Source organism: Pezoporus flaviventris, unplaced genomic scaffold (assembly GCF_033815535.1).
Source record: "Pezoporus flaviventris isolate CSIRO_AGI_PZ_B2104156 unplaced genomic scaffold, CSIRO_AGI_Pfla_v1 ptg000083l, whole genome shotgun sequence".
Taxonomy (NCBI): Eukaryota; Metazoa; Chordata; class Aves; order Psittaciformes; family Psittacidae; genus Pezoporus; species Pezoporus flaviventris.
This window is the reverse complement of record NW_026892631.1, coordinates 11,708,958-11,725,828: the sequence shown is the minus strand read 5'-3', so window position 1 is coordinate 11,725,828 and position 16,871 is coordinate 11,708,958. Positions and strand designations below refer to the sequence as shown.

Here is a 16,871-nt window from a genome sequence, read left to right as displayed (position 1 = left end):
CTCAGGATGCAGCGACTTCCACACTACTGCGAGAAGACAATGGGCAGCATCTCACCAAGAGCTCATTAAGCTGCATCCATAACAATAACTGACTTCAGTAAGGACATTACAAAGCAGTCGCAGTATGTACTTTCAGAATATCAATTCTGATTCAAGTACAGCTAGAAGTAAGCATGAAACAAAGACTTAAAAAATGATAGGACAAAAAAGTTACAGCTTCTAAGAATAAATTCTATCGAAAAGAATTAATTAACACCTTTGAGAAAGGCACTGGATTTACACTGAAAAGTAATCACAGCAATTCACAGCTAGGGCACAGCAAGCACTAGGTCTTTATTGCTTTTGTCTTTTCACACAGCAGCAAAACGTCTACTGCCTACAGCTATCTGTAGGATGATGGACAACAGACATCTGACTTATCGCAATAAGCTCAGGGTTTTTTCTCCACACCAGCCTCCTCTGCAGCCTTAAATCAGGAGCATAAACTGAATAAAGCAAAATATTGTGAGGAACTTTGAAGCCCGAAGCACATCACTGAAATTTACGTACATGCAAGCCAGGTAAATGTATGTGAACACTTAAAAGGATGATGCACTCCATAAGGTAGCTTCTTCTGTTCTTTAACAGTTAAGTCAAATCATAACAAAAAAGAAAGTCACGTATTTTGTACCAGAACCGAAGTCTAATTGGTAAGAAATGGCCCACAAAAACAGCTATAAAAATCTTTGCGGAGAAGTAGGGTGAGACTGCCAGGTTTTATGTGAGAATTGCCAATTGCACAGATTAGTGAAATGAGACTTTGAAAGGTTCTCCTGCATACAGAATAGCAAATTAGCAGCAAGGTTCCAGTGGGCTCTGCTTTTTGCTGTTGTAGAGAAGCAATCACAGCACTCAAATGTAAGTTGAGGTGCGTAGCTATAGGCCCAGCTGTGGGAGAAAAGCTGCGTCTCTTGAGAGCAAAACTGCAGGGTCAGAACATTTCCTATCAGTCCTGAAATGTTGGAATGCAAATGGCAGAATGTGCTGGGCAGCTTTGATCCTCACCAACTGTCCTACATAAAACCCTTTCATGAGTCTGGAGATCGCCTCTGGGTAGAGCTTGATCTCACTGCTCCCTTTATGTGCTCTGCTGTAGCATCTCTGCATGAGTGTCTCAAACTGACATGCAACCTACAAGTCCTTGGGAAAATCAAACAGCCTAGGATAAATGAGTGGAGGACTTGCTCTTTTAAAAACTTTTCACTTAAAACTCTGCAAGGTTGGAAAGTTCCCAGTCTCAATAACATTTAATATGTGGTTTGCCCAGTGTTATTACAGGGAAGCACACAGGAAAAGGAAAATGAAAATAAATGTCCCTACCAACTACAATCCCTTACTGAAGAACTGCCTACTCTCTTCTTTGAAAAATATATTTCAATGATGACTCAAGTTTTCTGTGTATTATGGAAAAATAGAGGTGAGCTGAAAAAAAATCACACTACTCCTGTATTCTTTTTTTTTTTGGGGGGTGGGGGGTGTGTTATACAGAATCAAGTAAATGGTATCTCAAAAACCAGCCAGGATAGATAAGCAGATTTTCTGCTGGAATAAGTGAATTTCAACTCCTGGTTTCAACTATTTCACTAATACTTTAGCATCTCATTCATCACCGGAGGGAAAAAGGAACTCCAGGTGGTCCAGGACTTACCAGCTTGTAGCCAGATTTGTTCAAGAGCTGTCCACAGCTGCATAGGTCCTTGCTTCATTGCGCTGCTCTGCATAGTTATTTCAGACATGGCTTGTTCCAGTCTTGATGCAGCAAGTGAAGAGGCTCGCTGTGATCCTACAGACCAAACAAACAAGAACAATAATGCACTGTATACTTCTATGGGATATTTCTTTGACTCATTAAGGCTGCAGGTCTGGTTCTCCACTCACTGCATCGGTCTGACGTAGTAAGAATTCTGCTGTGACCAACTGGGGAGATATGTTTTATAAAAGGTTAATTTACTGAAAAAAAACCACTAAATTACCCAAGGGCTGCGGCTCAAACAAGCGAATTAAGAGACAGACAGTAATGTTGTAAAGGTCTGCTTAGCATTTATCACGGAAGCAACTGTATTTTGCTCATGTGGGAAACAGAACTCTACCATCAAATATTTCCTCCAAAGACTTCTTAGTAACCAGTGTTATCAGCACACTGTCCCCATACAATCACAAAGCATGTCCCGCTAATGTAAAATCTTAGCACAGCATTACGCAGCAGCTTGGCACCGTTCACACAGCACACACATTTCAAGTGACATCAATATTGTTCTACTGGTTTAGAGGCAGTGAGGGTTTTCATTTAACCCCGGGGAGCAGAGAGCTCTGTGCTTTGACTGTATTAACCTTTAGTGTGTGCTGTAACATTTACGCAAGAATCAAGTACTTGGCGCTTGCACGTCTGGGATAAAACATCACATCAGAGCTGCTCCCAGGAAGAACGCATGGGCAGAGACCACCTCCTCCAGTACAGCACGTGGGTTTATACTGGTGAGCCGATCTCTCAGATGGGTACCAAGAGGATGGTAATAAAACAAGAAGCTACAAAATGAGATTTCAGAGTTGGCTTCATAAAGCTTTGGGAAATAAGTATTTCCAATATGCATAGGTTTAATGTCACTTTAAGGTTGATAAGCTCTTTCTCTGGAGAGCTGCTGGGACTGAAAGCACTTGTGCTGATTAGCATTGCTCTTCAATCTATCCTTACAGGCTCACCTCGCAGACCACAAGATCCCATAGTCAAAATGCCACTTTCTCTTACTGCAGCCACCCTGAGGGAGCAGCAGAGCATAGGAACAGGAGGAGCTGGAACGGCTTTGGGCAAGGGAAGGGGCAGAAGGGCAAAAAGCCTGTCATGGGGCATATGCATTAAGTGCTCTCTGAGAGGGCTGGCTTCTCTGGATGCTGAGCAGGGACCCAGCCTTCTGCCAGGCACAAGAGGAAGCACATTTCCACCCCATGCTCCTTCACAAAGACATCTGTGTGGTGCAGGGCAGGATACAGGCTGCAGCTTTTGCCTAACCTGGGGCAGCAGTGTGTGCCCCAAGAGGGTCATGGCTAGCGAGAGGCCACGAGTGCAACTGGAAGCCTAAAACTGCTATGGTAAATATGTGTCCCATTATCTCACTGCTAACCAATGTCACTCATTTTAAGCAGGAGAACTTCAGAACAGCCCTGCAACGCAGGCACCTCCCACAGCTCCCCTGGAAAACGCAAATGTGCTCTTCCTAGATGCATTTCTTAAATTCCTATGTATTTTTGGACATTCCTGATCTCACGTTCCAAGAGATGACAGTGCAGTAATGTAGCAATCACGGCTTTAACGGTACAGTAAAAGCCATTCTGCTTCGTGCAGAGGATTTATCATGTTTAACAGATCCATCTTCAGCCTGTTTCACTGCATGGGATTCCTCCTCCTGCCCTGCCCACTCACACTCCTCTCCCCGATCCCTGCCTCTGGGAAAAACCCCACAGAAGCTCCCAGGAGTTCAAGTCAGACAATGGATGTTGGATAGAGGGAAAACAGCCACTCAAAACACAGCTTCCTTGCAGTGCAGAGGCAACAAGAAAACGGCCACGTGAGCACCCAGCGGTGTTATCAGGGGCACTTTGAAGTTAGGGGCAGACCCCTTGCCTTTTACATGGCACACTTGGAAAAGATGACATGGGATTTGGGGAGTTCGCAGTCAGCCTAACCAGATCCTTACATCAGCCCTCCCGGTCACGTTAGCAGGCTCTGAAAGCAACTTCCAGCATTGCACTTCTCTGCCAAGACTGCCCTCTTTCAGAGAGTCTGTCTGGAACTGTGTCTTGCAAGCACCCATGTGTAACGCTGGTGTGACTGCATTAGGTGGGCAGAAGGGCTGGTGTTTTATTCCCATCCTCACAGAAATCAGTGAAATCCTCTTTTCCTTGCAAGTCAACCCAAGGACGCTTTGACACTGTAAGGCACCTTAGTGCATTTTGGAGAGGTTCACACACGGCTGTGAGGCTGAACAGCCACTTAGGAACTACTAAAGCATCCTCCCCTTGCAAAGCAGGTTTTATAGGGATACTACTCAGATGAACATGAGTTAGCCCCTTCTCCTCTCCATTAGCCGGGTAGTTGCCACGAGGGAGAGCCTAGCTTTTGAGGCTGATCTTGCCCAGTGGTGTGGGCTTCAATCTGCACAGCCATAAGAAAGGAACCCAAGTTACTGAGCAATTTACAGTGGAGGCTCTTTGTGTTTAACAGCCTCTGGCGTTCCAGTCCTTTGGTGTTTATTTTCTTTTCCATTTCAGCTTGCACGAGGAAGCAAACCATCCTACCAGGCAGAGACCACCCAACCCCTTCTCATCCCTGCCCAGCCTCAGGACAGATATATTCCTTGACACACACGTCCCAGATGAAAAGGCTGTCCCTACCCAGCCCATACCTGCATGCTTGCTGCTGCTGTTCCTACCCATCCCTGCAGGACCGCTCACAGGAATACTCCTTAAACCTTGTCTGCTCAAATAAACTCTGGAAGAGAAGGTCTTTGCCAAACTGGTCCCTCTGGACTGAAAGGGGCTCAGCCACAGCTCTGAACCCTGGGTGAGCAATATGGGGTGGGCTGAAGGCTGCTGGAGCCAGAAAAGAGTATACTTCTAGCACACTCTGCCTCCCGAGAGAGGAGGCAGGCACATATTGCACAGGTTATCACTGACCTCAGGGTGGAAAACTGCAAGCAACATTAAAAGAAATGTCTCTGAATGTCTCATTATAAAAGATATCCTCCTAAAGAAATGTAGGTCTTTATATGCTAAAAAACCACCACAAAAGCTGTCTCGCAGAGCTTTAATGTCATGCCTCAAAATACATAAAAATGTTGGCATAAGAAGATATCACATCAATTCGTTATTTTAGTGCCGTCTCTTCCTCTTTTTAACAGCTCCACTCGACAGAATATAAACTTCCCATTTTACAATAAAGCCCTCCAAACGTTTTGGAAATACATCATAAATATAACAAAATTGATTCTGTCGTGACGAGCTCTGTGTATAAGCCACACAAAATACATCTGAATAATTTCAAAGCACTGTTCTAGGTTTGTTATAAGAGCAAGAAGGACCGAGTTTAATATTTTGCATCTAGGAAAAAACTGCTATCAAAATAGAAATGTACCTCAGTAGATTTACGAGGCTTGTAAGAAACACAGAACTCCCCAGCCTAAATCACTTCAGGCAAGAGCATTATAAGATAAGAGTAAATCAGAACAAGAATGAAATTGCAAGGCAGCTGACCGGTATCAGTGAATTTAGTTAGGAACATTGCTTCAGTTCGGAGAAGATGAAGAAAATAAAGAGGAATTAATCTCCCTGGCAGCAAACCTAGAATTCTGGCACAGCAAATAATCTCATTGTGGTCTAAGCGAGGGGGAGGCCGGTGTCAAACCCAGCCGCAGTAATCCCCCCCTTCAGTGACGAGTCTGAAGATCACAGAGTGCCTGTGCATTGCAGCGATGCTGCCGCACGCTCCCAGGGGATTTCAGGATGGAAACTGAAGCCTGGTCCAGAATGGTGCAAAAAACATCAGACACACTCCCCCCGCCCCGCCTTCAGAGCAGCCAGCCATAGCCGCAGCTCTGGGGAGGCACAAGGGCAAGGGGGGATAGACAGGTACTCTCCAGTCTCCCCCCCCCCACTGCCTCAAAGGGGCTCCCAACCAGGACAGCAGACCCAGCTGCCTCCCTTCTGCAGATGGAGAACAGCAGCACCTAGAGCCTGCAGAGCAGCGAGCACAGACCCTTGCTGGAATCAGTCCTGCGCTAAGGCGGGTGGTAGGATTTCAGTACCAGCCCCATCCTTACAGGCGTTTTGGGTGCAGGCACGTTAGCATGGAAACCTACATTCTTGAAGTGGAGGAGGAATAAATTTCTTGGCTAAAACCAAGCTGCATTCAGTGCAAATCACTTCATGTGTGGGAAAAGCTGGCTTACAGCTTGTGCTTTACATGAATTTGCTTTCTGGCAGGCAGTACCGTGGCACAGAGCGCTTTCTGCAGCATCACAGCTACTCCATTGCATGTTGGCTGCTAGAACCAGGCGAAGAGCATGCTGAAGCAGGTACCCAACCCAGGTGCGTTTCGAGGAGGGCACTACACAAAGAGCTGAGCAGAGGAGTGAGCAGGAGACAGGAGTGAGCTCTTAGCAGGGTGGCATAGCAGCACATCAAACTGTTACAGGCTCTGCTGGTGACAGTTTGGTCTCAAGACCTCGTTGTGAAGTGGGTGTAGCCCAAACCTGGCCACTCTCCTTTCTTCAACTACAAAGCAAGGCAAAGGATGTCCAGAAGAGTGAGAATGCCTTTATGATGCATTAAGCACAGCTAGACTTGAAGGGGCAGGGATCAGTCCACACTCAGCCCCCCAGTCTAGGCACCATAAGCCACTTCCCTGTTTCAGCAGAAGAGTGGGAATTGGGTGGATAACAAAAGTAGTGTGGCAAATAATATTTTGGGGGTTTTACTGCTTTCCTAGTAATGCCCAATGCCTGATGGATTCTGCAAACCACCTATGGTGTTTTCCAAATCATTTTCATATATTCACTGAAAGTCCATTTTACTGCCCAGCATTTGGGACAATAACACATATTCCACAAATCTTCACAATTATCTTCAATTAATAACTATCCTAAACAACTTTGTATCACCAGGAATTGTTCATGTCCTATCCACTCTGGTTTTCAGACCATTTTTAATATGCCAAACAGCACATATGTATTTAGTATATCTTCTTCGTCTATCTGTGCTAAACTTGGTCTGTCTCTTTAATGAAGCTGAAGACTATAGAACACTGCCATATAAACAACGAGAAAAAGGATCCATACAAAATACAGAGTCATCTCAGCAAAGAGTAATAAAAATGGATTAAACAGATTAAAAGTTACACAGATACGTGTCTACAGAATAAGGAAGATTATTATGTCATAAACACAGACCCTAAGGGTTTAACACTACAAACGAAAGAGCAGACACACTGAATAGTGTTTTGATGCTTGAATGTTTGTATGCTCAAGACACAACCTTGCAATGCTTTTTAAACATCGGTGGGTGTAAATAAACACTCATAATTTAATGCAAGTCATGTACTTAACACAGAAGAGCTTGTCTTCCATCTCAGCTGTATATGCTGAGCATGTGATCAGCTTTACCAGTTCCTAACAATCATGATTAAAACTCGAACAAACCCTAATTCCCTTACCCCAAAGCGTGAGACTTAAGTGTTAGCGTTTCTAAAATGAAGCTTTTATAGTCTCCTTGTCCAATTTCTCAGTCTGTGAGGATCACCCTTTTACGTCCACAAGGGTAGAAAGTCGCTTCTCCAAGTTACAAGGCAAGTTTCTCACATAATCATCTGATTTTGAGTGAGGGTTTTAAAGGAAGCACCAAATGTCACGAGACTTAAGATAAAAATCACAAGTCAGCAGCACTCTCTGAAAGCTTCCTTTCCCCTTCCTGCCAAGATTAGCTTTGATGTCTCAGTTATTTCCATCTGACTATATCTGCTACTGTAAATGTGTACTTACCATACAATAAAGCATCACAAGGTTCATGTACAAATCCCAAAGCAAATCACCTTCTAATAAGAACTGACACTCACTCAGCTTTCCAAAACCACAAGAATAAAAGGCTTGATCAGGACAAATAAAAAGGATTAAATATGGGGGAAGGGAGGTAAAAGGAGGAGGAGGGGAAAAAAGAACTGAATTATCCAGTTCTTGCAGAAGCATAGTGAACTCCCGTCTAATTCCTTATATGCTCATCTAAGAGAGCTTTGTAAAAGGAAGCAGGAATGAATCACTGTTTTCTGCATGGGAAAGCCAGGTACAGCCAAACCACAGTGCATGTTGTGCAGGAGAGATGGCCCTGGAGACAGATCTGGACCTCCTGACCACCGGCCCAGCAACACACTTGCACACAGCCTCCCACCCCTGCCAAAGAAAACAAAACATTCCTCTCTCACAAAAGCATTTAGGATGGGAAAGAACAAATCTTGTTTCCTCACCAGAATCGGTATCGTGAGCATCTGGGAGCGTGAGATGCAGTCCATTATGCTTTTTGATCACTGGGGTTTCGGTGACACTACTTCCTTTCTCAGAGCCACTGTAAAGAAACAAAACCATGTCACCCGGCCGCTCTTCAGCAGAGAGACAACACTGCCCTTGAAGCTGGCAATAGTCTCATCTAGCTGCCACTGGACCTGAAAACTGAAGCTCTCCACTCCACTTCAGCCTCCTGAATGTGTTTTAACACCACCACCCTGCCCACGGAAGGAAGCTCAGAGACACGGTGCCCAGCAAGGGCTCCAGGGCACATGCCAGTATCACTTTATTTGGCTATTGGGACTCGATGAGGAACGTATTGGCAGCTAGGAGCCAGACAGGAGGAGGCCAACCAGCAGCCCGATGCCCAGGAAGAACCACCATCCATTGGGCTCATGTGCAGAAGGATTTGTTCGCAGCCCTGCTGTGATGATCCGTTTGAAACAAACCAATTACCACCTTCCACCCAGGTGCTAATTCCTTCATTTCAAAGGGATTATTTTCTCCTCTCCCACCTGCATTCTGTTCAAACGGAGGAGGAGGATTAAAGGTACCACACAGCACTCTTTATGAAAGGAGGACTACCCGGTCTGCTCTTCTGTCCTCACTGCAGAGGTCTTACAGAGAGAAACTCACAGAAAACAACCACCAAAAAAACCCTCATGAAGAATCACTTAACACATGTCTCCTGAGCCTTCCTGTCACCACATAGCCTGCCATCCCCCCAGGATCACCTGGTGATGAAATCTCCTCTCATCATCCATTAAGGGACAAAATATCAAAAGGAAAAGCGACTGCCCTGGCTACTTTTTCTGGCACGCTCCCAAGCCTGCAGCTCAGGCTTTGGACAATCTTCCTCCCAGGAAACAAGCTCTCATGATTGCTGTAGATGCCCCATCTTCCAATCTGATCAGTCCTTTGGTAGGGATTGCACAGGATTCCCTTGAATTTGCATTAATCTAGCAGAAGAATTAGCTTGGGATGGCTATTTGGTTTTAAACGTGATTAATCTGTTATCACAGAAAACAATAGCAAAAAATAAACAATGTCTTGTCCTTCTCAGCTAAAAATCTAGTACTGAAAGCCACTCACTGTTGTTCATCATAGCAGTAATTATATTTACAATAGCTAATTAACATTTTACTTGGGCTTTGGGATCACACATTTTGGTTTCCGTTAATGGCTGCTGTATTCTTGAGCATTCGACTGCACAAATGCACTGATACCCCATTTCCAACTAACATGTGGTGACAGATACAAAGGAAAAGTAAATCCTCTATCCTCTACCTAGCCAGGATTAACCTGAGTGTAAGTGCCCTGCCTGGGGGCTGCTGCTGGAACCATAGGGGCATTTCTGTCTTACTGGTGCGTTGCACATGCAGGAAAACAGAAGCTGCACTTCAAAACATCGCTCCCATGAGGCAAGCACTGCTTTGATGCAGCAGCCATCACCACAGAATCACTGCTCAGACACATGGCTGGACACTGGCTTGTATGCTATTGTCCTGGTTTCAGCTGGGTTAGAGTCCATTTTCTTCCTAGGGCTGCTACAGTGCTATGGTTTTTAATTTAATCTGAGAATAACACTGACAACACACCAATGGTTTTAGTTGTTGTTAAGGTGTGGTTTCCCTAATCGAGGGATTTTCAGTCTCATGCTCTGCCAGAGGGAGCAGAGACAGGACACCTGACCCAAACTACCCAAAGGGGTATTCCATACCACAGCACATCATGCCCAGTGTATAAACTGGGGGCAGTTACCCAGAAGGGGCTGACTGATGCTTGGGGATGTGCTGGGCATTGGTCAGTCGGTGGTGAGCACTGCATTATGCATCACTTATCTTTTATTTGGTGGGGGGGGAGGGAGGAGTGTTCTTTCTCTTTTTGTTGTCTCCCTTTTCATTATAATTATTAATATATTTTATTCCCATTATTAAACTGTTCTTATCTCAGACCACAGGCTTTACCTTCTTCTTGATTCTCCTCCCCATCCCACTGTGGGTAGGTGATGCGCAAGTGGATGTGTGGTGCTTAGTTGCTGGCTGAGGTTAAACCATGGCAGCTGCGCTTCTACCCAAAGGAGGCTGGGGGATGGCGTAAGTGAGGACACAGTAAAACTGCAGGAGAGCAGCATTCAGAGGTGGTTTGGTGATAGGACCTCAGTTAACAGGACATACCTCAGTACAGTCCACAGCAGGGCCTTTTAACTGGGAAAACAAAGTGAAAACCCAGCCTGAAAACTAAGTGGAGTGCATTGTGCAAAAACCCCACTCCCAGTGGCTTTATTTGCTATCCTGGACAAGGGCTGGAAATGAACTACTTCTTCAAAGCTGCAGTACGAGGCCTTCAGCCAAGAAAGCTTTTCCAGGCATCACAGAAGGGACAGTAGCCAGATGATTTGCCTTCTGCACACAGCACTGGAAAGGCTGACAGCGGGACACACTGCCACTCCACCCAGTGTAACTAAAGTGCAATTTAATTGTGTATGCGATTAGCTGCTTATTGAGCTAGTACAGAATACTGGGTCCAACAGCTCTCAACTTCATCTTAAGAAATACAGGCTTCTCTCTTCCCAGAAGCCCTAAAAAATGCCTGTGCCCAAGTCTCGCTGGACAGAATTCCCCTTAAGCTCCTCTGCAAGGCCAACCCCGAATATTTGGCATATTTGTTAGCTGATACTGCTGCAATCTGCTTAATACACGGGGCTTCCTGTGTCACTGAATCCAGCCTAAAACTGCAGGTACCAAGCTCATTCTTGTTACCTTTCAAGCAGCACTTCCCAGGAGAAAATGCTTTATGACCTGTTTTTTGAGAAAGCCACAAAGTCCCACCGGGAATAGCAGTGGCATACACATTAGAGTTCCTAAAAGCAAAAGCAAAGCAACTTGTCTTGTTCAGGCTTCTATGGCCAAAGCTTATCAAAAGCCTCTAAAGCTATCACATCTTGTTTTTTTGAGTATAACAGCCAAGCAGAGCATGGGATCCGAATGCAGTCCAAATGGCTGAACTACTTGTCTGTTTTGCAATGTACTCTCTGCAGTCTCAGGCCTGCAGTCCCCCCTTGCAATTGTCTTAAGTGTTCACTGTGGATTTGATCAGCTTCATGAGGACTACTCATGGATAGAAAGATTATTCATGTGAGAGGTGCATGATTGAATCCTTAGCTAAAGAGACTAAGGTTTAAGGAAATCAATGATTCCAGCCTGTAAGAGCCCACTTCTCTGCTGCTATGTAAATATCTTGATTTTTGTGTTTGGTCTGCTGCTCATTAGCTAAACCAACAAGGAATTACTAATAAACCCTCAAGGACAACTTGTATATAGACATGCATCACTCTGTACATACACTTCTGGTGTTTGTAAAGCTTATGGAAATGCATACAGAAGCTGGGAACAATACAGGCTTCATCAGTCTGCTGTCGTGACTGTTGCCATCAGGAATGCTGTCCTCAAACACAACCTCTACAGACATCACAGGTAAGTGATAACATTCCCAAGACAGTAGTTGCACAGTGGTATCATGACTAGGACAATATTCAAAGGGTGTGAGAAGGAAGAAAACCCAACCTGGTAACTTTCACACTTTCTAAACTTCTCCTTTTGGAGGGGAAGCGGATGAGAGAAGGAACAAACAGGGAACCTAGCACTATTTAAACGCAGATTTACTAAGACAAGAGGAGGGAGAAAGACTACATCCTTCACTCCTTTCCTTGCCCGGTTAGCACCAGGCTATGCAATCAGCATGCAACCACAGCACATGACAGAGTCTTGGCTATGTGCTTTTCCTTGGCTTACTCAGTTCAGGGCTGTATCACCCCCACACATTCCTGGGCAGTGCCAACTGCTGCAGACTGTGAACAATAGTTGATGGATGCTCAGCAAAATCTGCCCTCTGTTCTGGACATCTGAATATGGATAGAGTTTTTTAGACATCCAGACTAGAAACTCTTTGTTGAAACTGCTGCTTCAAGCTTAAAATCTTGAGGGTTTCTTTCTTTGTTGGGGTTTCTGTTTGTCTGTTTCATTAGGGTTTTTTTGGTGGTTTTTTTTTGACTTTTGATTATTTTTTAAATCTTGGATATTAAAATCTTTTGGTTTTTTTTTTTTTTTTGGTTTTAATCACAACTAGAAATACTACATGTGTGCCTGTTTAAAGTGTACTGTTTATTATCCCTTTTGCAAAATAACTATCTAGACAACTAAAGAAGATAGCTGCATCTCCAACTTGTTAGTGGAGAAAGCTTACCTGTGCTGTAAAACATTATATACCATCTGCCACATCTGCAACATATGTCTGCACGTCACCAGAGCCTCTTCGGGTCCTTTATGTATCCATTCCAGTTTTACTTTGGTGAACAGTAAGCTGCAAGATAAAAAGTAATAACTTGTGTTTTATTGGCACCTCATAAACGTGGAGAATCACCATTGCCCTGGCGAGATCCTGGCAGCCAGCGTTTTTACTTGCATTGTATGAGCAGCAATGAAAACAAACACCATAGCACAAAACACTGCATTTGGCTCAACTCCGATGCCCCACAAGGAGATGAGAGGATTAACAATATTCCTCAGCTGCAGTCAAATTTGCGTCACAAAGCTGGCAGGACAGTGTTAAAAGCAATGCACTGCCAAGCTAACAAGGTGAAGCACACAGCGATTCTCATTTCACGTTGCACAGCGTTAAAAACAGAACGAAGAGAGAACTGCCATAGTACATGTGCCAGACTGTTTTCTTAGTCTGGCATCTTCTCATAGCACTGGCTTATATAATAAACCTCAGACAAAAGCCCCAACACACTTAACATAGGCGGATAATTATGTAATGCCCCACAGGAAGGAAATGCCTTTTCTTAACCCCCAGCCAGCGATCATCTTATGCCTGCAGGCAAGACAGCTGATAGCCCTTGGACATTCTTTCTCCAGGCAGAGTAGCTGCTGCTACTATTCTTACACCTAGAGAGCACATACTTGCACAGACCACTGGAATTCAGGAGAATTAGGTCAAGCAGAGGTTAGGAGACAGATTCAGCAGTGACACAACCTACTTGCTGTTAGCATGGCTTTTAACACCATCCTTCACAACACCCGTTCTATTGCTTTGCCTAGTCGCCAAGATGATTGAATGTATTTATTTACTACCGTAAATTTACTTCTCTGCTTTAAATGTTTTAATGAAGACCACGACCTACACATTCTGAATTACACGTTTATGTGCATACAACATGAACAGCTGAGCGTTAAAAATCCTAAAGCCAGTTTTGTGAATGCGACCTGCAGGCTCCTGAGGAATCCAAACAACTTCAGAAAGAGACAACAGCAACTGCACAGATGATGTTAGAAAAGACTCTGCAACTGAACAAGAGATCCTTTGCTTGCAGTAATTAGGAATCTGCAGTCAATGCTGTGGTATCTACAGTAATACGCTAAACTGGCAGTGCCAGTCTGCACTAACCAACGTTAGTGGGGTTTTTCTTGGGGGGTGAAGTTGCCAAAATGTAGCCCAACTGTATGAACCGCTATAGGGAAGTCTTCTCATGGCTGCTGCTACAGTTTGACCTCACAGGACAAGTATTCAACTAAATTCCCCACGTACAAACTTAGGCTCTTTAGAGATGCTGACCCCCTAACTGAAAGGAAGTGCTATTACTATGATTCAGGTAGCTATTTTTGGGCTAGATCTGTGAATTGATCAAAAATTTTGCTGGGACAAAGAACAGTGGACACGCACTAAAACCATGTCTGAATTCAAATGAGTGGTTAGCAATGGAAGCTGGCCAGTGATGCATGCTGCTCTCTATCCCTTAGTTAAATGGGCTCATATGAATGACACTTGTTTTAATGCAACACAATCCAGAATCAATCACTTAAGAGCAAGGAATATATATCACACCACAAAGATGGGAGGTTATACCCTGGAGTGCAATGGTATCATAAAAGATCACAAATGTGAAGTTCCTGAACAACAATGCAGTTAAGAGGTCGAGCAACCCTTAGCATCCATATACGGAAGCACAATCAAGTAGGAGCTGGAAGATGTGGTTATTCCCGTTTACAGCATCAGCAAGACATTATAATCCTGTTTCTAGCTCTTGCTCTTTAATTACAAAAGATGACTAAAAATGGGATGAGGTTCAGAAAAAGGTTATGCAAGTGATCAGAGGGTTAGAAAAGCCTATTTTATCAGCAGCTTAAGAGGCTCAGTTTATTTGGTTTAACTGAGAAGCAGCAAAGAAATCATTTTGCTCCAGTCTGCAAGAACCTACATGGAGAATTATCTAATTGTGAGTCTTTGATCTAAAGGGAAAAAAAGGCATCAGAAACTCCAAGTTGCTGGAAGCTGAAAGTAGTCAAACAGAGATTTGCAAGTAAATGCAGACACGTAACTATCAAAGAAAATTATCTTTGAAGCAACCTTCTTGTATGCACAAGAGATTCTGTAGCCTTTAAATGCTTTTCAGCAAGACAGGATAGCATCCGGAAAGCAATGGTAATGCACAAATGGAAGATATGGGTTTGATGCAAAGACTCTCAAGCAAGCTTCTTTGGAGCTGAGGCTGCATCATCACCCTCCTTCTGGCAATTACCCTGTTACAAATATTCTACTGGTCCAAAAAACAACCACTCTGAACTGGTTTTAGTATACAGAGTATTATACAAACCTTCAAAATTAAAGACCTAAAGCACTGTAGGACCCTCCTTGCAGCAGAAGAGGTGGTGGTCAAGGAGCCCAAGGCTTAGAGAACAGTCATATTAACATCCCTCAAGAAGTCCACACTTTTGAATGCTGTAAGGTATCATTCAATATTAATGAAATAGAAGGACATAAGAAAGAAGAACCTATTAACAGTCAAACTGCTACAGGAGGGATATATCAAAGGTACTTTCTCCCTTTCATACTACTAGGGATATATATGGCATAGTTATCAAAGGCAATTACAATCACTACATAGTACATATAAACATTGCAGTTAAACATTAAAAAGACAAAGAATTCAAATTCTTCTCTCCATTAGTCTGCCATTTACTGTTTACAGAGAGAGTATGTCAACTTCTTTGGCTGAAGGCGCAATGTCCTATCTCAGAACAGAACAACTAGTGAAACATAGGGAAAAATTCAATCTCACAAAACCATAACGTATGTTCCAGCACAATATTGTCACCAGTCATAAGGCACAGGCACACAAAGGTTAACATAGTTAAATCATGCAACTTTAGCAACTGTCTCTGCAGTGCAACCCTACCAGATCTCGAAGATACTACACGCTGTTAGCTGTTGTATAATTTACCTTTGGAACTGCATAATAATAAAATACATAAATAAAATAATGTAATAACAAAATCAACCAAACTAAAAGGAAAATATATGGGAATATAAGTGGCAAAAGGAATCAAAACCATACTGAGAGCAGAAATAAACAATGCAATTAAATATGATACTAAAAGGTGGAAATACAATCAGGACATCAGGCTGTATGTGCTGTTTGCTCTATGTATATCTCAGCTTCTAATAGGTTTTCTAACAGAAAACCCAGATAAACAAAACTATAGGGAAAACACTGAAGTAGTAGCACTTATCTTGATCTTACAATTTTATTACCGAGACAGCACTCTTGCTACAAATAAATCTAATGAGCATGGTGTCACTGTCTGCACACAGCTCTTAGGGGCATACGTAAAAATTACGTATGCTCAGATCTCACCTTATTTTATTTCCTTAATATCATTTTACTGTCCTTTTGCATGCCTGAGGTATTCAGCACAGCAGACTATTAAAGTGATTCAACATACAAAAATAGCCCCAAGATTGTCAATATAGTCGTTGGCAATTTTGTTAGCCTCTGAAAATGAAAACAGATTTGGGCTAAAGCAAACGTATAAATTGCTACTTCATCAGCATAAAAGAGAAAAAAATTTGCAAATCATTCCTGTAACAATGGGCAAGGGACAGTAGCAACAGAAAATAACCAGTGCTGACTCTGGATACCTGACTCTAAGCCCCCGCTTGGAAAAGGTTTTATCTTGTATGTGGACAGTATGCAAAGCTTTCTATTCCCTGATGTAACATCGGGTTATTGCCGCAAACACACACAAACGTTAACCCTGGCAAATTAACATCTGTATACAGCTGACTCTGCTGAGATACGAAGCTCTGAGAATTCAAAGTTAGGTTGCCAGGTATCAAAATGCCACTAGTACAAATGACTTAAATACCACTATAATACGCCATGCACTGACAGAAAAGGATGGACTAGAATACTGGAAAGCCTAGGAAGATATTCAGCAGCAAGCAGGCTAATTTGATTGATTTAAGGAGGAATTCAACATCTGTCTTCATAAAGACTGATTTCAGTTGCTGATACTCGCCATGTCTCAAGGCTGGCCAAACCCACCTACCAAGCCTTCCTGAAAGTCTTCTAATCCTACATGGCTAAATGCTCAGCCTTTCAGTTCTGTAATATTAATAATGAGGAAAAGAGGCAGTTCTTTTGTATCGTTGACAATCTACCAAGGTTTAATAGTTAATACTTATCATCAGAAGGTTTCCCATGTGCGTATGGTATACCATAAATGCTTACGAGCACATATGTGGAAGAAGTTGTCAGTTGCTATGTTTAATAATAACCTATTGACTACTTTATGGATGCTCTACGACTGTATAAAGATTTATTGATCAGTTAATTATTGGGACTTTTTCAAGCTGCTTTAAAAAGCTGCTCTAAAAAGTTTTTAGCCCTTTAAGTACACATTTATACAGCAACACAATGGGATCTCTGTGCCCTATCATCTGACA

General features: G+C 43.2%; 1 protein-coding gene across 7 annotated transcripts in view; it reads right to left on the bottom strand.

Annotated features, from left to right (window-relative positions):
• Positions 1-16,871, bottom strand: part of TTC7A (tetratricopeptide repeat domain 7A) — a 171,010-nt gene that overhangs the window by 45,925 nt on the left and 108,214 nt on the right. For all 7 annotated transcript variants that reach the window (XR_009747200.1, XR_009747199.1, XM_061475309.1 and 4 more), the window contains 3 exons: positions 12,330-12,446; positions 8,048-8,145; positions 1,688-1,822 (listed from right to left, as the gene is read on the bottom strand). Coding sequence is in view for 5 of the 7 variants with exons in the window: in XM_061475309.1 (XP_061331293.1) it covers positions 1,688-1,822; positions 8,048-8,145; positions 12,330-12,446 (350 nt within the window). In the remaining 2 variants the exon portion in view is untranslated. The remainder of the gene's footprint in view (positions 1-1,687; positions 1,823-8,047; positions 8,146-12,329; positions 12,447-16,871) is intronic.